Source organism: Bombina bombina, chromosome 4 (genome assembly GCF_027579735.1).
Source record: "Bombina bombina isolate aBomBom1 chromosome 4, aBomBom1.pri, whole genome shotgun sequence".
Taxonomy (NCBI): domain Eukaryota; kingdom Metazoa; phylum Chordata; class Amphibia; order Anura; family Bombinatoridae; genus Bombina; species Bombina bombina.
In genome coordinates this window covers 229,305,184-229,331,152 of record NC_069502.1, presented here as the reverse complement: position 1 = coordinate 229,331,152, position 25,969 = coordinate 229,305,184, and the positions used below count along the sequence as shown (strand labels likewise).

The window sequence follows — 25,969 nt, the reverse complement described above, 5'->3', positions numbered from 1 at the left end:
AGTGCTGAGGTCATGAACTCTTACTGTGATCTCATGAGATTTGACTTAACTCTCATGAGATTTCATTGTGAACTTCCTTACACTGAATAGGAAAATAACATGAGAGGGCACGAGGCTCAACCCTTCTGCTGTCCCGGGACAGACATACTGATATGCTGCTTAGAAGTCCTTTACAATGTGATGTGGCTACTGAGGAACTTTTGAGGTAAAATATCTTTCTTTTTTGCATAGAGATGCTCAGGTGATATTTTCTAGTCAGCTTTCAAGTGTTTAAACATTTGGGTATTATGGCCCTTTAAGCTTTGACCTTAATAAGACCAGTAATCAGACCTGCTTCTCCACCATGGAACCTTAATCTGTTTTTGAAAGTTCTTTAGGCTCATCCATTTGAAACTATGCATGGTCTAGAAATTCAACTGTTGTTATGGAACATTCTTTCTTTCTCTTGGCCATTTCCTCGGCCAGAAGGGTGTTGGAAAATTCAGCTCTCCCTTGTGATTTTCCTTAAGCAATATTTTATCAGGAGAAAGCAGATTTGCCACTCGACCTGTCAAACCTACAACTCCAAGTCTTCACTTCACAGTTGAATGTAAGACTTACTTCTACCACTGTTAAGATGTGCTTGAAGCTGTTGTCCTGTGCGTTGCCTATCATGCAAGCTGTGGTCTCTCAGAAATTTGTCTTCTGAATCTGTTGTAGCTTTGGGTCTACTGTCAGGATTTCATCCTGTTTTCCAATGCCTTTTGATGGTGTAGGAAACTGTACTCACTGATATCATGGCTTTATTTAAAAAAAGAAAATTTATGCTTACCTGATAAATTTGTTTCTTTTTAGACACGATGAGTCCACGGATTTTATCCTTACTTGTGGGATTATGCCTCCTGGTCAGCAGGAGGAGGCAAAGAGCACCACAGCAGAGCTGTATATATAGCTCCTCCCTTCCCTCCCACTCCAGTCATTCGACCGAAGTTAGGAAGAGAAAGGAAAAGCCAAGGTGCAGAGGTGTCTGAAGTTTAACAAAAAATAATAACCTGTCTCATAGAACAGAGCGGGCCGTGGACTCATAGTGTCTAAAAAGAAACAAATTTATCAGGTAAGCATACATTCTCTTTCTTTTTAAAGACACGATGAGTCCACGGATTTCATCCTTACTTGTGGGAGGGACAAGACAGGGAACCTAAACGGAAGGCACCACTGCTTGAAGAACCTTTCTCCCAAAAACAGCCTCAGCCGAGGCAAAAGGTATCAAATTTGTAAAATTTAGAAAAAGTGTGAAGAGAGGACCAAGATGCAGCCGTGCAAATCTGTTCAACAGAAGCATCATTTTTGAATGCCCATGAGGAAGCAACAGCCCTAGTGGAATGAGCCGTAATTCTTTCAGGAGGCTGCTGTCAAGCAGTCTCATATGCAAACCGGATGATACTCTTCAGCCAAAAAAAAAGAGAGAGGTAGCCGTAGCTTTCTGACCCCTACATTTCCCTGAAAAAATGACAAAGAAGACGATTGACGAAAATCCTTAGTCGCTTGTAAGTAGAACTTTAAAGCACGGACCAAGTCTAAATTGTGTAGCAGGCGTTCCTTCTGAGAAGGATTAGGACACAATGAAGGAACAACAATCTCCTGATTAATGTTCTTGTCTGAAACAACCTTAGGAAGTAAACCAAGTTTAGTATGTAACACCACCTTATCCGAATGAAAAATAAGGTAAGGCGAATTATATTGTAATGCCGAAAGCTCAGACACTCTTCGAGCAGAAGAAATGGCAACAAGAAATAAAACTTTCCAAGATAACAACTTAATATCTATGGAATGCATAGGCTCAAACGGAACCCCTTGAAGAACTTTAAGAACTAAATTCAAACTCCATGGAGGAGCAATTGGTTTAAACACAGGCCTGATTCTAATCAAAGCCTGACAAAAGGATTGAACATCTGGGACGTCTGCCAGACGCTTGTGTAACAAAATAGATAAAGCAGAGATCTGACCCTTTAGGGAACTCGCTGATAAACCCTTCTCCAATCCTTCTAGGAGAAAAGACAAAATCCTGGGAATCTAACTCTACTCCATGAGTAGCCCTTGGATTCACACCAATAAAGATATTTACGCCATATCTTATGGTAAATCTTCCTAGTGACCGGCTTACGTGCCTGAATCAAGGTATCTATAACCGAATCAGAGAAACCTCTCTTGGATAGGATTAAGCGTTCAATCTCCAAGCAGTCAGCTTCAGAGAAACTAGATACAGGTGAAGGAAGAGTCCCTGAATGAGAAAGTCCTTCCTCAACGGACGTGTCCAAGGTGGCAGAGATGACATGTCCACCAGATCGGCATACCGAATCCTGCGAGGCCGCGCGGGAGTGATGAGGATCACTCATGCCTTCTCCTGTTTGATCCGAGCAATAACCCGGGGAAGAAGAGCAAACGGGGGGAATAGATATGCTAAGCTGAAGGACCAAGGAACTGCCAAGGTATCTATCAGCTCGGCCTGGGGGTCCCTGGACCTGGACCCGTATCTCGGGAACTTGGCATTCTGACAAGATGCCATGAGATCCAACTCCGGCCGACCCCATTTGAGAATAAGGTTGGAGAATATTTCCGGAAGGAGTTCCCACTCTCCCGGATGAAAAGTCTGCCTGCTCAGAAAAACCGCCTCCCAGTTGTCCACACCTGGGATGTGGATCGCTGACAGATGGCAATAATGGGCCTGATGAATTGGGCCGAAGCCAACTGAGGCCAGGCCTGAAGGGCATTGAAGATCGCCCTCAGCTCTAGGATGTTGGTGGGAAGGACTCTGTAAATGTATATTCCTGTAACGGGAATCAAACCTGAGTTGTCAAAGTCTAAAGCTGTTGCTCTAACCATTATACTAATTTAGAGCACTTTAAAGTGCCCCAGACAGATCCCCATCCCCATGCCCATCCCAAAAAGCTGGCGTCCGTTGCCACAATCACCCAGGAAAGTCTGTGAAAGCATGCCCCCTGGGATAGATGATCCAGAGACAACCACCATTGAAGAGTCCCTCGTCTCCTGTTCTAGGGTTATTCGAGGAGACAAATCTATATAATTTCCATTCCACTGCCTGAGCATGCTTAGCAGCAGAGGTCTGAGGTGAAACCGAGCAGTATGATGTCCATTGCCGCCACCATCAATCCGATTACCTCCATGCACTGAGTCACTGACGGCTGAGGAGTGAACTGAAGGGCTCGACATGTATTCAGAATCTTTGACTTTCTGACCTTTGCCAGAAAAATTCTCATGGATAGAGACGAATAGAGTTCCCAAAGAACTGTTTCTCAGATTTACCTTCCACCCGTGAGTTCTCAGGAAGGATAGCACAATGTCGGTATGGGACCTTGTTTGTAGACATGATGACGCCTGGATTAGAATATCGTCCAGATAAGGCGCCACCGAAATGCCCCGTGGTCTTAAAATCGCCAGCAGAGACCCCAGAACCTTTGTGGAAATTCTGGGTGCCGTAACCGGACCAAAAGGTAAACCTCAGGAACTTGTGATGATCTCTGTGGATAGGTACATACAGATATGCATCCATTAGATCCACTGTCGTCATAAATTGACCCTCCCGTATCAATGGAAGGATGGTACGACTAATTTCCATCCTAAAAGATGGAACTCTGGGAAACTTGTATAGACTCTTGAGGTCTAAGATAGGTCTGAAGGTTCCCTCCTTTTTGGGAACTACAAACAGAGTTGAATAAAAACCCTGCCCCTGTTCCTGTATAGGAACAGGACAAAGTACTCCCATGGAATAGAGGTCTCTTACACAATGTAAGAACGCCCTTTTTTTATTTGTGTGTCTGGTCTGCAGATAAACTTGAAAGCAAACACCTGTCCACTTTGAATCCCGGAAACACTATTTTCCATTGTCCAGGGATTTTGAACATCTCGATCGCCATCAAGCCAGGTTCCAACAAAACCTTCTTATAATGAATCGTTATAAAAAATTTTTAGACTTAGAGCATACATATGTATAACAAGGCTCTAATCATAAGGCTCATTGAGCTGGGACAGAGAAACCTGATACTTACGCTCCTCTTTGATAACCTCAAGGCAAGCATTTTAAATAAAGGATTTAGCCCATTTGAAAGCCTATATCCTATCCTGGATTTTATCAAGGGGAGTTTCTGACGTAATAGTATCAGACAACACATCAAACCAATATGCCGTCATACCAATGACATTAGCAAAGTACACCGCTGGTTGCCATTGTAACCCCTGGTGTACATCCCCTCTCTAATTATTGTCCATAGGATCTTTGAAAAACCCAACTATCCTCTAAGGGTATAGTAGTTCTCTTATCTAAGCTGGAAACTACTCCTTCCACCCTAGGGAATGATTGCCCAGCCTCCATAGCTGGAGGTGTGCAAGCTAAAAACTGAAGAAAAAACAACCTCAGGATCAAATTAAATAATGTTCCATCTGAGTATGATAAATGTCTCTCAGGTAATCCCGAAGTATCTTCCTCTTTCAGGTAACAGGGAAGAACCATTCAGAATAGAAACTAGTTAAACAATTAAGTTTCAATTCTAAATGATTGAAAATACCTCTAGTAAAGTTTTCTCGTGGGAAAAACATATAATGTATGAATGCAGAACAACTCCGGGTGGAGTGAGAAAGGAAGCGCAGAGCACTGCATGTGGCCATAAAGTTTAGAGGGACACTATAGTAGAAGTGTGTGGCAGAGATTGATAATTGTCAACAGACTCCTAGACAGCAATACATAAATTTTTAATAAAAAAAAAATTTACACATACAAAAATGTTACTGTCTCTTTAAATGTTAAAAGTAACGTTAATTTTTTTGTGCTCAAAATCTATCCTAAATCACAAGGATGAATTAAACCAATCAACATGTTAAATTTTGTAAAAAAAGTTAATAAAAAAACTTTACCGTCTCTAAATTTTAAAAAGGTAACTTTTTTTTTTAAAAACACTTATAAATAAATGTTACTCTATTAAAAAATATTGCTATGACATAAAGGAAGAGATGTTTTGTGTAGCAACTCCAGATGGAGTTTGTGAGGCACAGCATGTGTGTTATAAAATCTTTTAAACACTTCCTCAATAAATCTGACACCTATAAGGCAGATACTGTTTATTAACAAAGGTTTATGTCTATATGTCACACATAACCACCGGTACTGTCTCTTTAAATGTAGAAATATTTATTTCATTTGACGACACAAATCATAGTGAAAAACAAGTTTAGAGTGAGTGCACCTGGTGAGTGTTAATGTTGGGAAAAATTGGTTAATATAACCACGCTCTAAACCCTACAAGTGTGACAGTTGTTCCTTCAAACAACTGTCGAAGAATGAAGCGCAATAACCATGGTGAGGGGAGCTAAAGGTATAATTGGTGGTGATTGTATGTTACTGTGTAACCTAAATAAAAGTTTATGCTTAAGCGTTATGGTTGAAAAAATAATATATTTATTTATTTTAAAACACTTTAAAACATGTGCATAATAAAAGTATAGAGCTCTATTACTTTAAGACATATAAAACAATATACAATATACAATTTGTAATAACAATAATTGGAGATTGAAAATAGTTGCTAAAATATTGTACACTTATTTGCTTGCTTAAATATTGTACACTTTTTGCTTGTTTCTGTGGTCTATACGGTCTCTTTTGAGGCTTTAAAAGTTTAGTATTAATGTTCTTCTAGTACTCACGATTTTGTCTTGAGTGTAAAAGGCTTTTTAGCTTTATGGGGTTATAAAAAACCCGTTGTGGAGGCAATATACGTTTGGAGTAAATACAGCCTTAAAGTTGACAATCTTGCTTTTTGTAGCTTTGGAGATTAATATGAACAAGCAGTAGATTTGTTTCTATTTCCTTTGTTAGGCTGATACAATGTATATCTCCAATTTGTTGTGCTAGAGAAAAATCTTAGCCGTTTTAACGCTGTTAAGGTGCTTGAAAGTTCCTCAATTTTTCGTGGGGGTTTTAAATTGAATTATCCGTTGGTCTCTGAGACTGTATACCATATTTTGTGGTAGTATGCTATTCAGGGTTTGCAGGAGTCTCTAAGAGACTTGTAGCGTTTGAAAATTCCTCAATCTTTAGCAGGAGTTTGTTTGCGAATTACCGTTGGTCTCTGAGACTGTTTACCCTTAAGATTTTGCTTGAGGTTGTTCAGGGTTTGCAGGAGTCTCTAAGAGGCAGTTCTGTCTGTTGTCCGGTGTTTTTCTTCTTTTGCGCTTATTATTTCAAGCACTAGATAGAGCTGAATCCGTTGAAGGGAAGATAGTTCTTGTCCCACAGTGTGGGCATAGACTGTCAAAGAGGGTGCACACTCAGGTGGGCAGATCTACGCGTTTCGGCGGGTGCCTTTATCAAGATGCCTCTGAGAGTGTTCGCGGTCCTTTTTAAAAAGGGGTAGGTAGCTCCTGATTGGTTAATTACAAATTCTTAGTTGACCAATCTTTATGCAGATATTTGAGCAAAGTGTTCGGTTCCAATTTTAAGCTGTAGTACAGATTTGTGGAATGATATAATAATAACGTCTGCTAGAAGGAAACTTTTAACATATAAAGCTATTCATAATTTCCTAAACATAGTTGATCTGAATATGTGTTTAGTTTGTGTGTGCGCCCTCTAAATGATAGAAATATACAGTATAATTTTGTGAATAAGAGAAGATAAACTCAATATAATAGTGAGTTGGAAAGAAGGGGGTGTTTTTGTTTTGGGACATATGTGATAACTTAGAATTTTTGTGTCCGCATGAAAATGCTTTAATTATTTTGCCGTTTTGTTGCTGAATGTTGTGTAAAATTTGCGACAAATTTGGTATATTCCTCTGTGAGTATATGTGGATATAGAAATGTTTAAATCCATAAGTTTTAGATCAGAAAGTTTAAATCAAACTCCATATTTAATCCATGTGGATATAAAGTTTTAAAGGAGTAAATATATTCTGCTTCTTTTCTAAGTAGGAGGTTTTCTAGATTTCCCCCTCTGGGATTAAGGAAAACTTTTTTGACTCCCCAATATTTCAGGTGGTGGATATTGCCATTATGATATTCAGTAAAATGTTTATATAGGTTGGTGCTAGTTGATTTATGTTCGATATGGTGAAGGTGTTCTCTTATGCGGTCTCTGAGCATGCGGCTAGTTTGGCCAAAGTATTGGTAACCACATAAACATTGTAAACAATAAATTACATTCTTATCTGAACATCGTATGATTTCCTTGATGTTGATATATTGGTTGTTATTATTAGATTTCAGGGTTTTAATTTTGCTGCTATGTTTGCATGATTTACATGATATACATGGAAAGAAGCCTTCAACTTTTTCTTTGTTAAGATCGAATGTATTGGGGATGTGAATTTCCTTATTTTTGAATTCACTTGGTGATAGTATGTTTTTTAGATTTTTTGCTTTTTTAAAAATGATGTCGGGATTATTTTTCAATCTATGTCCCAAAATTTGGTCATGTTTTATATAATGCCAGTGTTTGTTTAAAATCTTTTTGATTTCATGATGTTGTGAGTTGTATTGCGTTATAAAAGGAATAAATAAGGGATCGTTTTTGTTTTGGTTAGGTGCTGATTTTTGTTTTGGTGCGAGTATCAAGTTCCTATCCATTTCTTTTACCTCTAATTGTGTTTTCTCCAAAATGTGGATGTTATATCTTTTTTCTATGAATCTTTGTTTTAGAGTTTCTGATTGGGTGGAGTATTGATTAATATCTGAACAATTTTTCCTGATTCTGGTGAATTGATTTTTGGGGATATTTGTTTTCCATTTATTTAGGTGGCAGCTTTTATTGTGTATGTAGTTATTGGCGTCTGTTTTTTTAAAAAAGGTTTTGGTTGTAATCATCATATTTTTAATTTCTATTTCTAAGTCCAAATAGTGAATTGAGTTTGTGCTAAATTCATGAGTGAAATTGAGGCCTAGTGTGTTGTTATTTAAGTCTTCTAGAAATAATTCTAGAAGTTCAGGTTCGCCTTTCCAAATTATAAATAGGTCATCTATATAGCGGTAATATAGCACAAGGTTCGCCCCCCATGGGCTAGAATTTATGTAATTATGTTCAAAATAACCCATGAATAGATTAGCATAACTGGGGGCGAACCTTGTGCCCATAGCAGTCCCCTTGTGTTGTAGAAAAATCTCTTCATTAAATAAAAAAGAGTTGTTATATAATATAAAATGGATACAATATATTAGGAATTTATTTTGTTCTTTATTTAAATTTGGATCCTTGTCTAAGAAGAATTTTATAGCTTTAAGCCCTTTTTGGTGATCTATGTTTGTGTATAGGGAATTTACATCACATGTTACTAAAAGGAAGTTTTCTTCCCAAGATATATCTTTTAGGATGTTGAGTAATTGAGTCGAGTCTTTTAGATAGGAGGGTAACTGGGAAACGTATGACTGTAAGAAGAAATCGACATATTGCGAAAGATTTGATGTGAGGGATCCTATGCCTGAAATGATAGGTCGTCCAGGGGGTTTAGTTAAGTTTTTATGGATTTTGGGAAGTATGTAAAAAGTAGGTGAAATGGGGTTTACAGTGTTTAGAAAATCAAATTCATTTTTTGTAAGTACTCCTGAGTTAAATGCTTTTATGAGAAGATCTTGTAGTTTTTTTGTTTGGTTTTTTAAGGGATTAGATCTTAATTTTTTATATGTTGTCTGGTCATTTAGAAGTCTGTACGATTCCTCTAAATAAAAAGATGTGTCCATAAGGACTATTCCTCCGCCCTTGTCTGCTTGCTTGATGGTGATTTCGTTATTATTTTTTAGATCTTTTATTATTTTTAGTTCCTTTTGAGTCATATTCCACTCTATGAATTTGTTTTGATCTAGTTTGTCTATATCTTGTTTGACCATTTTCTCAAAGAGTTTAATGTCTTCTTTTCGACACAAATCATAAGAATCTGAGGATTTCCTTTTCCCTCAGTAAACCTTCGCCTACCACATACTGACTATACAATAGCGCTATCTAAGCGCAAAAACTTGGTTAAGAAAACCTCCTATCCTTCTGATACCGGAAGAGAGAGAGAGAGAAAGTGGCAATCACTGAGCGCACATGCTAGATTTCCCCCACTCCTTCCGATAGTGGGACGTGTTAGAAAGGGGACGCTCAAACATTTGGCGCCAAACAAGCTCCGCCCTTCTTGGGAGTTTCAGAAGCCAACTCCCGGGCGCCATTATTAATAGTATAAGCCCCGTGAGTAAGAAGTAGAATACACATGAAAAAAACGCTGTGTATACACAAAATTTCATACAGCTTGCCAAGTAATCTCCAGGTCGCCCTGCATAAGTATAGGCACCGGGAACAAGACATAGAATGCACTATATCATGGTGATGTCGTCATAACACATACCACACTATTATAAACAGCCCAGTATGAGATCTCCCGGTCGCCTTGCCTAAGTATAGGCACCGGGAGTAAAGTATAAATTCACCACCTTATATAAACACTGTCATTATGTGAAAAAAACAGCTCATTATATTAATACTGTTATTATCATTAGAGAAAAATGCTAAACAGCTGCAGAAAAATTTGAGAGCTCTACATAACACTTAGAGCCTCCATAAAAAATACCCTGGTAAGCTTCAACATAATGATATGAGATCACCGGGAGATGAGACACATATAAGCCCCAGTGTCCTAACTGCCCTAAGTCCCCTAATAGGCTAGGAGAAACTACTAAGTTCATTGTGGTCTATAATAAAGTGCCCAGACCCTTTTCTGAGAATCCTCTTCCAGAAATAAAGTCAGCACTTACCTCATGGTCTGCCTGGCAGCAAGGCAGTCTCCAGGTTTAGGAGGTCCTCTTCCTCCCATGGACCTGCAACAAAAACGAAAGTCCTGAGTAAAATCCCTCAGATTCTCTTGGTAAGGGCAGGATCAGAATATGGGAGGCACAGTGAGAATTATGTCCCACAAGTTCCCATTGCTCTAAAGCCACCAAAAGCTCTACTGTAGAGACTGATATGGACTACGGCTACACCCTAGAACAAAGCAGCACACTCTGGCACTACTTTAAAAATAATAAGAAGAATCTATAACTAACACCTCACTTTACCTCTTCCTATCACTAACATAGGCAAAGAGAATGACTGGAGTGTGGGGGAGGAGCTATATATACAGCTCTGCTTGGTGCTCTTTGCCTCCTCCTGCTGACCTGGAGGCGTAATCCTACAAGTAAGGATGAAATCTATGGACTCATCGTTTCTTTAAAAAGAAAATGTCTGAATTAAAGACCTATTCATTAAGAGTTATTATATTCTGTCTTATTTGCCTTTTCATTGCCATTATGACAGCTATAACCTACTTCATGCAGTACAATACTGTCCAAATAATGCTACACTATATTTTTCTTTGAATAAATGTTTTGCAGATGTTTTGCATTTATATATCCCATCTGGGAGTGTTTTTGTAAAAATGTATAGTTTTAGGGGTTCTTTGTTGGTTTTTAAAATTAGCTCACTACTGGTCATAATGCAAACAGGGACTTTTTTGTAAATACTTTCTTAAAATTTAACCGCTACATTCCTGGCTAAAAGCCAGGGTAGCGATTAACGTGTGCAAAAATTAAGTTAATGAATGTGTTATATATCAACGCTATTTATCAGTAGATATTCAATTTGTTTACTGTTGATCATAACATGATATAGACCTTATATATATTTACCTTAATACAATCGCTACATTCCTGGCAGAAAGCCAGGGTAGCGAGCAACGTTTGCTAAGCTCTACGTTAATGAATATGATACACAGCAACGCTAGGAGTTAAAAAAAAACAACAACAAAAAACACAACCATAAAAACCCTCAAAAATCGATCATATAGTGGAGGAATGGCTTGAGAGATAATAAAAAAACAAGGGGTTTTGAATTCCTGTAATCTAGTCAAATTTCTTGACATAACCATCTCTAAAACCACAGAAAATATACTAGTCACATAATTGATTAGGAAAAGCACTGCCACCAATAATGTGTTACATGTCACTAGTGCACATGCACCTACAGTCACCAAAAATATTCCAATAGGTGAATATTTGAGAATTAGGAGGAATTGCTCCACAGTAGACAGCTTTAAAGAGGCAGCAAAAGATCTCAAAGAAAGGTTCCTTGGTATAGGTTACTTAAAAAGATGTTTATCTAGGGCCTACCATAGGGCTATAAATACAGACAGAAATACCCTACTTGTCCCCAAAGATAAATCAGAAGATATTGATAACATCAGGTTTATCTCCACATATAATAAACAATCTAATGAAGTGAGGGACATTTTTGAAAAGTACTGGTATATTCTGGAATCTGGTGAATATTTGAAAGGCATTTTATCTAATAGGCAATGACCTTTAAGAGAGCACATAATATACAAGACTCGTTGGTCATCAGTCATTTTGACTGATTGTCCAAGAGGAAACCACTTTTCAGAGGGTCAATAACCTGTGGTTCATGTTCAACCTGTCAACACATGATAAAAAAATTTTTTAAAACATTGACCGTTTTGTTAATAAACTCCTATACAAGAATTACATCAACTGCAACAAAAAAAATAAATAATGTAATTTATTGTCTAAGCTGTGACTGCAATATTTACTATGTTGGTATGTCCACCCACACCCTATCAAGTTAGAATAACTGAACATCTAAGTAACATTCGAACCGCCAGGAAGGCATTAGAAAAGGGAAAACAAATTACTACTGTGGCTAAACACTTTCTGACACACCACAATGCCAACCCTAAGGCCTTAAAATGTTGGGGTCTGGATACAATTAAGTGTTGTAACAGAGGTGGAGATACACAGACGTCACTACTTCAAAGAGAAACTAAATGGATATTCCTTTTGAACAGTGTAACCCCAAACAGAATAAATGATAATAACAATTATTGGCTACATTTATAAAGAGATATGGTAACAACTAGGGTCTAAGGGCACATTTTATGTGTGGATTATCGAGAACTCAAACCCCCTTGTTTTTTTATTATCTCTCAAGCCATTCCTCTACTATATGATCAATATTTGAGGGCCTTTATGGTTGTTTGTTTGTTTTTTTGTGTGTGTTTTTTTTTTTTTATTAACTTCTAAAATAAATATGATTATGCACGGGACACACTATATAAGCCTTAGAATATATTAAACAATGTTATGTTGTAATAACAAAACCGTAAATGTTACTTTAAATTTTCTTTCCTCATCTTTTTTTACATAAATTTCCGATGAAATGTAGGCACTTATGTAATAGGTAGGCAGACAAGTTATGCGACATGACTGTTGGGGTATCAATAGTCCTCAAACAGGTAGTCGCCACGAATTACCCCTATACAATGTACGTTCATTATATTCCAATGGGATGGTAGGCGTGCACCTGATTGGTGAAATGTATGAACATGTGATTAAACAGTTCGCACAGTATCAGTCCCCTCTCAGGTAGTCACCACAATAAACTGTCTAACAAGGCATAATAGAAAACACTATGACTGAGTAGGCGTCATTTTGATTGGTTATTTTTAGTTACATGCAACGGTCCGTTTTGAAAACGGATATCTGCCAATATAATAAGCTTAGTCGTTAGTTCCCATTTAGGTGGTTATGTGATTGAACCAATAGGAAATAAGGCTGCAAAGATAGCATTTTGTCTTCTGAACATAAAAAGATCATGAACATGACATTTCTGGCAGCAAGAAGCTTAATTTTCTCCAAATGGCAAGATAACTCTGTACCTAGTATCTCAGAAATTAAAAATTATTTGAAAAAACAAATGCATCATAAAAAAAAAATGGTCTACATTTATTATAATTCTCCCATCCGAGGAAATAGATTATCTAACATACCCCTTCAGACACTCAGAGATAGTTCTCCTTGATCTCTGGTAATAGAGGGTTTGTGTTTTCTTTCTTTTTTTTCCCTTCTTTCCTTTAGCTCATATAAACGAGACATTAGGTAATATCTCCTCTTTTTCCTTGTCTCTTTTTGCAAATAAGATAATTATGGTTCCCATCTTTGTGCCAGGAACGGAGAGGACCTTCACTAGAGTTGTTAATCTTATTTCATTATTATTGACTTTGCTTTTTTATTGTATAATGTGACACTAGAGTTTGCAGAGATGTAAGAATTAGAAATTGTGAGGTTTATCTCTTGTATATTTGAGTAAATCTGTGATGTAACAGTCATGACGGCATATTTACCATTATGAATAACTTTACTTTTCTTTCTTGTACTCTTCTATGCCTTTTGAAGCAATCCTTGCCTGTACTGTTACATACTAAACCTCAATAAAAATTACTTTGAAAAAAAAAAAAAAGTTGACTATAATGTGTTGTCTACATAAAGAAAAATGCACATTTTATCATAAAGATTGAATTACCTCAGGTATATTGAGTAAGACCCACACCAAACGAAGAGACACGTGCTGAGTGGTGAAGTTTATCAAACTGGCTGCCAGAAAACGTTTTGTTCGCGTAAAAAAATGCAAAAGCTTACAGGAGCCATGGACAGCCTGGTAAAAAGAAAGTTTCTCATTAAAACTTGAATTCAACATAGAATATAGATTTTGACGGCAGATAAAAGCCATAGGCCAAGTCTGCCTGAGATTTCCTAAAAGTATAAACTTATCTAGTTGGTAGGATAGCCTTATGCTTATAACCTTATCTATCTTGTAGGATAGCCTTATGCTTATAACCTTATCTATCTTGTAGGATAGCCTTATGCTTATCCCAGGCATTCTTAAGGTCACGTTTGTCATACCCACCTTCGTTTATTCCATGAATCAATCACCCTTTCTGTAAAGAAGCGCTTCCGCAAAATACTGATGATATTACAAGGCAACACTTATGAAAAGACAAGATATAATTTTTGAATGTGACAAATCATATAAAAGCATACGTACGGATAGATATTTTTTTACAGAAGCTTTAACAATAATCTGATTTATGCACAGGATACCTTTATTAAATCACTAAAACCTAGAATAAACAAATGTTGCAGTAATTTCATAGTCGCACTATATGAAATCAGGTGATACTTTGAGGAAAGTGGATTAATTTCTAAACAAGAATAAGGCCTCACCAAATAATGTGTACACTTTCCTTACAGATATTACCTTGATGGTTAATTACATTGTGAAATATAAGGGATACTAAATTTTATATATATATATATATATATATATATATATATATATATATATATATATATATATATATATATATATATATATATATATACATACATACATACATACATACATACATACATACATACATACATACATATATATATATATATATATATATATATATACACATACACACACACACACACACACAGAGAGAGAGAAGTGCACTCACAGGAACAAACAAACAACCAGCTCAATACCATTGTTAGCCTGTTCTATGGCGATTTACCACCTGGGTGCAACTTCTTTTAGCCCAGTAATGCTTTTCACAGAGTAGAACTTTCCTGTAGTATATCAGTCTGATCCCGCCTATTACGGTCAGTCCAGCGCCGAAATACGAGACAATTCCTCTCTGAACAAGGAACACAGCAACCCCAGACGATCATTTCGGCCTTCATTGGGTCTTGTCAGTGAGGTGTAGCAGTATTCCTCTAAGCACACTGACTACGTCTAAAACCTCACTGACGAGGCCCAATGAAGGCCGAAACGATCGTCTGGGGTTGCCTGGTATTTCGGCGCTGGACTGACCGTAATAGGCGGGATCAGACTGATATACTACAGGAAAGTTCTACTCTGTGAAAAGCATTACTGGGCTAAAAAAAAACACTGCAACCAGGTGGTAAATCGCCATAGAACAGGCTAACAATAGTATTGAGCCAGTTGTTCGTTCCTGTAAGTGTATATGTATATATGTATATATATATATTTATATATTTAACAGGCTGAAAACATTTAACAACAATCCAAACAACACAGCAGACATTGTTAGTCTTAAATCATGTCCGTTTGCACATTTTGCAACAACAAATGAATAATGGCTTTTTTATGTTTTAATTCTTATTAAATTCACTGACCGGTAAGAAAAATCTCTTTAACCCCTTAACGACCGAGGACGTGCAGGGTACGTCCTCAAAAAAAAGGCAGTTAACGCCTGAGGACGTACCCTGTACGTCCTCGGTGTGGAAAGCAGCTGGAAGCGATCCTGCTCGCTTCCAGCTGCTTTCCGGTTATTGCAGTGATGCCTCGATATCGAGGCATCCTGCAATAACCATTTTTAGCCATCCGACATTAACGGCTAAGTTCGTTGGTGGGTGGGAGCCGGTGTGGGAGGTGGGTGGCAGCCATCGATGGCCCTGGATGATGCAGGAGGTGGGCGCGCACGTGCATGGGGAGGGAGTGGGTGGGAACCGCTACACTACAGAAATATTTTAATTTGAAGTGGGGAAAAAGGGGGATATTATTTTTAATTTAGCAAGATCGGTATGGCTGGTGGGATGTTAGTCTGTGGGGGGTAGCTACACTACAGAAAAAAATAAAATAAAAATAATAAAACCCCTTTTTTTTTTTGCAAACTGGGTACTGGCAGACAGCTGCCAGTACCCAAGATGGCCCCCAATAAGGCAGAGGGGGGGTTAGAGAGCTGTTTTGGGGGGGGGATCAGGGAGGTTGGGGGCTAAGGGGGGATCCTACATAGCAGCATATGTAAATATGCTCTCTTTTAAAAAAAAAAATATTCAAAGATGCCTTTTATTTTAGTACTGGCAGACTTTCTGCCAGTACTTAAGATGGCGGGGACAATTGTGGGGTGGGGGAGGGAACGGGGCTGTTTGGGAGGGATCAGGGGGTATGATATGTCAGGTGGGAGGCTGATCTCTACACTAAAGCTAAAATTAACCCAGCAAACTCCCTACAAACTACCTAATTAACCCCTTCACTGCTGAGCATAATACACGTGTGGTGCGCAGCAGCATTTAGCGGCCTTCTATTTACCAAAAAGCAACACCAAAGCCATACATGTCTGCTATTTCTAAAGAAAGGGGATCCCAGAGAAGCATTTACAACCATTTGTGCCATAATTGCTTAAGTTGTTTGTAAATAATTTCAGTGAGAAACCTAAAATTGTGAAAAATTTTACGTTTATTTTAATTTGATCGCATTTGGCGGTGAAATGGTGGCATGAAATATACCAAAATGGGCCTAGATCAATACTTGGGGTTGTCTACTACACTATACTACAGCTAAAATTAACCCTAGAAGCTCCCTACATACTCCATAATTAACCCATTCACTGCTGGGCATAATACACATGTGGTGCGCAGTGGCATTTAGCAGCCTTCTAATTACCAAAAAGCAACGCCAAAGCCATACATGTCTGCTATTTCTAAAGAAAGGGGATCCCAGAGAAGCATTTACAACCATTTATGCCATAATTGCATAAGTTGTTTGTAAATAATTTCAGTGAGAAACCTAAAGTTTGTGAAAAAATTTGTGAAAAAGTGAACAATTTTTATTTGATCGCATTTGGCGGTGAAATGGTGGCATGAAATATGCCAAAATGGGTCTAGATCAATACTTTGGGATGTCTTCTAAAAAAAATATATACATGTCAATGGATATTCAGGGATTCCTGAAAGATATCAGTGTTTCAATGTAACTAGCGCTAATTTTGAAAGAAAATGGGTTGGAAATAGCAAAGTGCTACTTGTATTTTTTGCCCTATAACTTGCAAAAAAAGCAAAGAACATGTAAACATTGGGTATTTCTAAACTCAGGACAAAATTTAGAAACTATTTAGCATGGATGTTTTTTGGTGGTTGTAGATGAGTAACATTTTGGGGGGTCAAAGTTAGAAAAAGTATGTTTTTTTCAATTTTTTCATCATATTTTGTATTTTTTTTATAGCAAATTATAAGATATGATGAAAATAATGGTAGATTTTGAAAGTCCATTTAATGGCGAGAAAAACGGTATATAATATGTGTGGGTACAGTAAATGAGCAAGAGGAAAAACAAAATTTATGCTTACCTGATAAATTCATTTCTCCTGTAGTGTGGTCAGTCCACGGGTCATCATTACTTCTGGGATATTATCTGCTCCCCTACAGGAAGTGCAAGAGGATTCACCCAGCAGAGTTGCTATATAGCTCCTCCCCTCTACGTCACCTCCAGTCATTCGACCAAGGACCAACGAGAAAGGAGAAGCCAAGGGTGTAGTGGTGACTGGAGTATAATTCAAATTTTTTTTACCTGCCATAAAAAACAGGGCGGGCCGTGGACTGACCACACTACAGGAGAAATGAATTTATCAGGTAAGCATAAATTTTGTTTTCTCCTGTTAAGTGTGGTCAGTCCACGGGTCATCATTACTTCTGGGATACCAATACCAAAGCAAAAGTACACGGATGACGGGAGGGACAGGCAGGCTCTTTATACGGAGGGAACCACTGCCTGAAGAACCTTTCTCCCAAAAACAGCCTCCGAAGAAGCAAAAGTGTCAAATTTGTAAAATTTGGAAAAAGTATGAAGCGAAGACCAAGTTGCAGCCTTGCAAATCTGTTCAACAGAGGCCTCATTCTTAAAGGCCCAAGTGGAAGCCACAGCTCTAGTAGAATGAGCTGTAATTCTTTCAGGAGGCTGCTGTCCAGCAGTCTCATAAGCTAAACGAATTATGCTACGAAGCCAAAAAGAGAGAGAGGTAGCAGAAGCTTTTTGACCTCTCCTCTGACCAGAGTAAACGACAAACAGGGAAGACGTTTGTCGAAAATCTTTAGTTGCCTGTAAATAAAATTTAAGGGCACGAACTACATCCAGATTGTGCAAAAGACGTTCCTTCCTCGAAGAAGGATTTGGGCACAAGGATGGAACAACAATCTCCTGATTGATATTCCTGTTAGTGACTACCTTAGGTAAGAACCCAGGTTTAGTACGCAGAACTACCTTATCCGAGTGAAAAATCAAATAAGGAGAATCACAATGTAAGGCTGATAACTCAGAGACTCTTCGAGCCGAGGAAATAGCCATTAAAAATAGAACTTTCCAAGATAACAACTTTATAACAATGGAATGAAGGGGTTCAAACGGAACACCCTGTAAAACGTTAAGAACAAGGTTTAAACTCCATGGTGGAGCCACAGCTTTAAACACAGGTTTAATCCTGGCCAAAGCCTGACAAAAAGCCTGAACGTCTGGAACTTCTGACAGACGCTTGTGTAACAGAATGGACAGAGCTGAGATCTGTCCCTTTAAGGAACTAGCGGATAACCCCTTTTCTAAACCTTCTTGTAGAAAAGACAATATCCTAGGAATCCTAACCTTACTCCAAGAGTAACCTTTGGATTCGCACCAATATAGGTATTTACGCCATATTTTATGGTAAATCTTTCTGGTAACAGGCTTCCTAGCCTGTATTAAGGTATCAATAACTGACTCAGAAAAACCACGCTTTGATAAGATCAAGCGTTCAATTTCCAAGCAGTCAGCTTCAGAGAAGTTAGATTTTGATGTTTGAAAGGACCCTGAATCAGAAGGTCCTGTTTCAGAGGTAACGACCAAGGTGGACAGAATGACATGTCCACCAGATCTGTATACCAAGTCCTGCGTGGCCATGCAGGCGCTATTAGAATCACTGATGCTTTCTCCTGTTTGATTCTGGCAATCAATCGAGGAAGCATCGGGAAAGGTGGAAACACATAAGCCATCCTGAAGGTCCATGGTGCTGTCAAGGCATCTATCAGGACCGCTCCCGGATCCCTGGATCTGGACCCGTAGCGCGGAAGCTTGGCGTTCTGTCGAGACGCCATGAGATCTATCTCTGGTTTGCCCCAACGTCGAAGTATTTGGGCAAAGACCTCTGGATGAAGTTCCCACTCCCCCGGATGAAAAGTCTGACGACTTAAGAAATCCTCCTCCCAGTTCTCCACTCCCGGGATGTGGATTGCAGACAGGTGGCAAGAGTGAGACTCTGCCCAGCGAATTATCTTCGATACTTCCATCATTGCTAGGGAGCTTCTTGTCCCTCCCTGATGGTTGATATAAGCTACAGTCGTGATGTTGTCCGACTGGAACCTGATGAACCCCCGAGTTGTTAACTGGGGTCAAGCCAGAAGAGCATTGAGGACTGCTCTCAATTCCAGAATGTTTATTGGAAGAAGACTCTCCTCCTGATTCCATAGTCCCTGAGCCTTCAGAGAATTCCAGACAGCGCCCCAACCTAGTAGGCTGGCGTCTGTTGTTACAATTGACCAGTCTGGCCTGCTGAATGGCATTCCCCTGGCCAGATGTGGCCGATAAAGCCACCATAGAAGAGAATTTCTGGTCTCTTGATTCAGATTTAGAGTGGGGGACAAATCTGAGTAATCCCCATTCCACTGACTTAGCATGCACAGTTGCAGTGGTCTGAGATGTAGGCGTGCAAAAGGAACTATGTCCATTGCTGCTACCATTAGTCCGATTACCTCCATGCATTGAGCTACTGACGGGTGTTGAATAGAATGAAGGACACGGCATGCACTTTGAAGTTTTGTTAACCTGTCCTCTGTCAGGTAAATCTTCATTTCTACAGAATCTATCAGAGTCCCCAGGAAGGGAACTCTTGTGAGTGGAAAGAGAGAACTTTTCTCTTCGTTCACTTTCCATCCATGCGACCTTAGAAATGCCAGTACTATCTCTGTATGAGATTTGGCAGTTTGAAGGCTTGAAGCTTGTATCAGTATGTCGTCTAAGTACGGAGCTACTGAAATTCCTCGCGGTCTTAGTACCGCCAGAAGAGTGCCCAGAACCTTTGTGAAGATTCTTGGAGCCGTAGCCAGTCCGAATGGAAGAGCTACAAACTGGTAATGCCTGTCTAAAAAGGCAAACCTTAGATACCGGTAATGGCTTTTGTGAATCGGTATGTGAAGGTAAGCATCCTTTAAATCCACTGTGGTCATGTACTGACCCTCTTGGATCATGGGCAAAATTGTTCGAATAGTTTCCATCTTGAACGATGGAACTCTTAGGAATTTGTTTAGGATCTTTAAATCCAAGATTGGCCTGAAGGTTCCCTCTTTTTTGGGAACTACAAACAGATTTGAGTAAAACCCTTGTCCTTGTTCCAACCGCGGAACTGGATGGATCACTCCCATTAATCAAAGATCTTGTACGCAGCGTAGAAACGCTTCCTTCTTTGTTAGGTTTGTTGACAACCTTGACAGATGAAATCTCCCTCTTGGGGGAGAGGATTTGAAGTCCAGAAGGTATCCCTGAGATATGATCTCTAACGCCCAGGGATCCTGAACATCTCTTGCCCAAGCCTGGGCGAAGAGGGAAAGTCTGCCCCCTACTAGATCCGGTCCCGGATCGGGGGCCCTCAATTCATGCTGTCTTAGGGGCAGCAGCAGGTTTTCTGGCCTGTTTGCCCCTGTTCCAGGACTGGTTAGGTTTCCAGCCTTGTCTGTAGCGAGCAACAGCTCCTTCCTGTTTTGGTGCAGAGGAAGTTGATGCTGCTCCTGCTTTGAAATTACGAAAGGAACGAAAATTGGACTGTCTAGCCTTGGCTTTGGCCTTGTCCTGAGGCAGGGCATGACCTTTACCTCCTGTAATGTCAGCAATAATCTCTTTCAAGCCGGGCCCGAATAAGGTCTGCCCTTTGAAAGGAATATTAAGCAATTTAGATTTAGACGTAACATCAGCTGACCAGGATTTCAGCCACAGAGCTCTGCGTGCCTGAATGGCGAATCCTGAATTTTTAGCCGCAAGTTTAGTTAAATGTACTACGGCATCTGAAATAAATGAATTAGCTAACTTAAGGAATTTAAGTTTGTGTGTGATGTCATCTAGTGTGGATGATTGAAGTGTCTCTTCCAGAGACTCAAACCAAAATGCTGCTGCAGCCGTGACAGGCGCAATACATGCAAGAGGTTGCAATATAAACCCTTGTTGAACAAACATTTTCTTAAGGTAACCCTCTAATTTTTTATCCATTGGATCTGAAAAAGCACAGCTATCCTCCACTGGGATAGTGGTACGCTTAGCTAAAGTAGAAACTGCTCCCTCCACCTTAGGGACCATTTGCCATAAGTCCCGTGTGGCGGCGTCTATTGGAAACATCTTTCTGAATATAGGAGGGGGTGAGAAAGGCACACCGGGTCTATCCCACTCCTTAGTAACAATGTCAGTAAGTCTCTTAGGTATAGGAAAAACGTCAGTACTCGTCGGTACCGCAAAATATTTATCCAACCTACACATTTTCTCTGGGATTGCAACTGTGTTACAATCATTCAGAGCCGCTAATACCTCCCCTAGTAACACACGGAGGTTCTCAAGCTTAAATTTAAAATTTGAAATGTCTGAGTCCAGTTTATTTGGATCAGAACCGTCACCCACAGAATGAAGCTCTCCGTCTTCACGTTCTGCAAACTGTGACGCAGTATCAGACATGGCCCTTGCATTATCCGCCCACTCTGTTCTCACCCCAGAGTGATCACGTTTACCTCTTAGTTCTGGTAGTTTAGCCAAAACTTCAGTCATAACAGTAGCCATATCTTGTAATGTGATTTGTAATGGCCGCCCAGATGTACTCGGCGCTACAATATCACGCACCTCCTGAGCGGGAGATGCAGGTACTGACACGTGAGGCGAGTTAGTCGGCATAACTCTCCCCTCGTTGTTTGGTGAAATATGTTCAATTTGTACAGATTGACTGTTTTTTAAAGTAGCATCAATACATTTAGTACATAAATTTCTATTGGGCTCCACTTTGGCATTAACACATATAGCACAGAGATATTCCTCTGAATCAGACATGTTTAACACACTAGCAAATAAACAGCAACTTGAAAATACTTTTCAAAGTAATTTACAAATAATATGAAAACGAACTGTGCCTTTAAGAAGCACAGAAAAAAATTATAACAGTAAAAATAATTAAGTTATAGCATCAATCTTTGTCAGAATATACAGTTTTAGCAAAGGATTGTTCCCCTCAGCAATTAAACAACACAACTTTAGCAAAGGTTTAATCCCATTAGCAAAGATAACAATTTCTGAAAGCAGGAAACAAATTACAGAATAAACGTTTTTTATCTCAGTTAAACTATAATTCTCACAGCTCTGCTGAGAGAAATTACCTCCCTCAAAATAAGTTTGAAGACCCCTGAGCTCTGTAGAGATGAACCGGATCATGCAGGGAATGCTGACTGAAATATTTGATGCATAGTAAAAGCGCCCCTCCCCCACACACAGCAGTGAGGGAGAACAGAAACTGACAGAAAAAACAGATTTAAGCAACTGCCAAGTGGAAAAATAGCCCAAACATTTATTCACTCAGTACCTCAGTAAATGAAAACGATTTTACATTCCAGCAAAAACGTTAAACATAATCTCTAGTTATTAAACAGCTTTATGTCTTTCTTACAGTGTAATTCTAGTGAAGCACCATTCTCCCAGAATACTGAAGTGTAAAGTATACATACATGACATTATATCGGTATGGCAGGATTTTCTCATCAATTCCATTGTCAGAAAATAAAAACTGCTACATACCTCTATGCAGATTCATCTGCCCGCTGTCCCCTGATCTGAAGTTTACCTCACTCCTCAGATGGCCGAGAACAGCAATATGATCTTAACTACTCCGGCTAAAATCATAGCAAAACTCTGGTAGATTCTTCCTCAAACTCTGCCAGAGAGGTAATAACACACTCCGGTGTTATTTTAAAATAACAAACTTTTGATTGAAGATATAAAACTAAGTATAATCACCATAGTCCTCTCACACGACCTATCTAGTTGCTGGGTGCAAGAGAATGACTGGAGGTGACGTAGAGGGGAGGAGCTATATAGCAACTCTGCTGGGTGAATCCTCTTGCACTTCCTGTAGGGGAGCAGATAATATCCCAGAAGTAATGATGACCCGTGGACTGACCACACTTAACAGGAGAAATTACAGCTAAACACAAACACCGCAAAAATGTAAAAATAGCCTTGGTCCCAAACAGACAGAAAATGGAAAAGTGCTGTGGTCATTAAGGGGTTAAAGGAGCATAAAAGTGCAAAAAGAAAATGCCCTTTATTTGTGAAGAATTCTAACAGAAGAGGATTAAAGGGACAGTTTACCCAAAAACTTTCTCTCCATTAATTTGTTCCCAATGATCTATTTTACCTGCTGGAGTGTATTAAATTGTTAACAAATAGCTCCTTAGCCTTTATATTGTATTTGAAATAGCTAATTTAGGGCCAGATTACAAGTGGAGCACTAATTAACAATCCCGCTCAAGCGTTAATTGCTCTAGAAGCTTTATGCTCTCGTTGGGTTGCGCTCGTATTAAGAGTTGAAAGTAAACCGTTTTCATTCAAGCACTAACCGGACGAGCGCAAAAAGCCGAAATCAGAATATCACTTGCACATTCACTTATTCCCCCATAGAAGTCAATGGAGAATAAAAAGTGGAAAAGAAGAACCCCACTCTCGCGTAAACCAGATAGCATATTCTTATGTGTGCTAATCCGAAAATATGAATATTTTACATTCCAATGTTATGCACATAACAGAAAATGTTCTATTTATTCATAAATATTTCTACATATACACACACACATATATATAAAAATAATATATCTCCATCTGTATATATAGACATGTATGTGTGTATATAGGTCTATGTTAAAGCCCTTTCCCCCCCCCCCCCCCCCCCCCAACATATCTTTGAGCCCTTATAATTTTTCGGACAATATTTTTTAAATAATATTTTTATTAGTGTAACTGTACTTTGTAATGTATTTTTGATGTGTTTTGTGCAACTTTTTATTTTTGCAAAACAGTTATCGGTTATTTGTAGAGCGCCAACAGATTCCGCAGCGCTAAGTTAACCAGAGCTTTGAAGTTGTGATAATCATTCTCGCGTTTACTTTCAACTTGTAATACCAGAGCTAAGCCTGACGAGCACAAAACTCAGCGATAAACCCCTTATCGCTTGCATGCAAATGGTTGTGTTCCACTCCTAATCCAGCCCTTAATTTTCAATTGTTCTTTCTAATTATTGTACAGAGATATAGATAAGAATAGGAAGCATTTGAGTGTAAGATAACAAGATCTGATCTGACTGCAAGCTTAGCCTATTTTGATGGGCTGTGGTTTCAAAGAAAAAATCCAGCTATTTTGTTTGCAAAAATAAGCATAAATGAGCAATTTGTCATACATTTTATACACTGCAGCTGGTTTAACAAGTCATGGGTAACACATTCAGGGAAAAAAAATTACAGTGAACTTTCCCTTTAAGCAGGGTCTTTAAAAGGGACAGTAAACACATTGCACTTACATGACATTTCTGTTGTGTTGCTATAGAATAACAAATCAGTCAATACTTATTTTCAATAGCAAAACTACACTTACTATTTGCCTTATTTAAAATGAGCCAATCTGGACCATATAGTCCACAGAAAACAAAGCTAGTCACTGTCAAAAGGTAAGTATAGAACTCATTGTTTTATAGTGATATGATAAAGCCAATTAGGAACATATATGTAGCTGGGTTGGACTTGAGAAGTCAGCAAAGTGCATTTCAAGTTGTGAGAATTAGAAATTGCTTAAGTTTCAGAGCTAAATTACATAAAAATGGTCAGAAATATGAAAGTTTCTTTATGTATAACTAAACATTTTATATAAAAACCTCAATGTGTTTACTGTCCAGTTAATTATCGACACAGTTTTATCTAAATGTTTGTCTGCTATATAGATCACGGTTTTCCACTGACAAAAAAAACTAAACACAATTATTGTCTAGACCTTTAGCAGCAGGGATGTGTTCCAGGATCTGACCAATTCTGCTGCCCTCAGGTCCTGCCAGCTGATGAAATTATGAAAAGGTTTTCCAGTCTTTCTATAAACAAAGTAATTATTACATATTAATCAAAGAACAGGGTTATTTTTTCATAACTTTTCAATATTGAAAGAAAAAGAAGAAAATATACATCAACAACTCTGTTATATAACAAATTATTACTGAGACAAAAAGACCATTCTCTGTGTGGACAAAGGTTAAAAAAGACAGTAAAGTCAAAAATTAAACTTAAAAGGGACACAAAACCCTATTTCCATCTTAATATGAGGAGAGTCCACGGCTTCATTCCTTACTTGTGGAGAGAACCTGGCCACCAAGAGGAGGCAGACACCCCAGCCAAAGGCTTAAATACCTCCCCACTCCCCTCATCTCCCAGTCATTCTTTGCCTTTCGTCACAGAAGGTTGGCAGAGACGTGTTAGAAGATTTTGGAGTAGTTCCTTATGGAGAGTAGTACTCTTCGAGATGGGACTGGAGTTTTAGGCAGTCTTATCAGCCTCTCAGTGAGAGCTTTGGCAAAAGTTAGAGTCTGGAGATGCAGAGAGAGTCTTTCTGCGAACCCATCCAGACTCATTAACAGCTCCTTAAGCAATTGGCATTGATGAGTTTCGCTGCCTGCTTTCTTCACACAATCCATGCCAGAAGCACTGCTACAATCTGTCAAACTTGAAGGACCGTGTTCCTGTTCCACGACATAGATTCCGGTAAGATCGTTTCATTACTTTACACACGTTAACGAAAAGACAGGGTCACAGTGGGACTCCTTTATCTTTATGGAATCAAGGCTTAATATCTCCTGAGGGGGATTATTGAACAGTGGGGTTTTATTAATCATATTTGTTATGTGATTTCGACTGCTTATGTGTAAGAATGTTTGGGCTCTTAGGCTGAGATGGAACATGAACAGGTTTTACATTTAGAGAGCGGTGCAGTTTTCTTTAGATAAGATGGCGCACTTTTTTCTTAGCAGGTGCAGGTCCTGCATGAGCACCGATTCAGTTTTATGACCGGAGGTCTGCGGCGAGGAGCTTCTTCTCTATCTGTCTGGGTCATAGGAGGTGGTGAGAGCCCCAGCCATTGGGGGTATAGGTGCCAGTAGTTTTTCCTTTTTATAATTTGATATAGACGAGTTATGGAGGATTCTGATATTTTAGAGGGGGATCCCTCAGATACAGAATTTGATACCTGTGTATA

The 25,969-nt window shown here is 38.9% G+C and overlaps 1 protein-coding gene across 2 annotated transcripts in view; it reads right to left on the bottom strand.

Moving 5' to 3' along the window:
- Positions 1–25,969, bottom strand: part of GK5 (glycerol kinase 5) — a 163,856-nt gene that overhangs the window by 119,980 nt on the left and 17,907 nt on the right. For both annotated transcript variants that reach the window (XM_053709816.1, XM_053709817.1), the window contains 2 exons: positions 24,722–24,815; positions 13,370–13,501 (listed from right to left, as the gene is read on the bottom strand). In XM_053709816.1, coding sequence (XP_053565791.1) covers positions 13,370–13,501; positions 24,722–24,815 — 226 coding nt within the window. The remainder of the gene's footprint in view (positions 1–13,369; positions 13,502–24,721; positions 24,816–25,969) is intronic.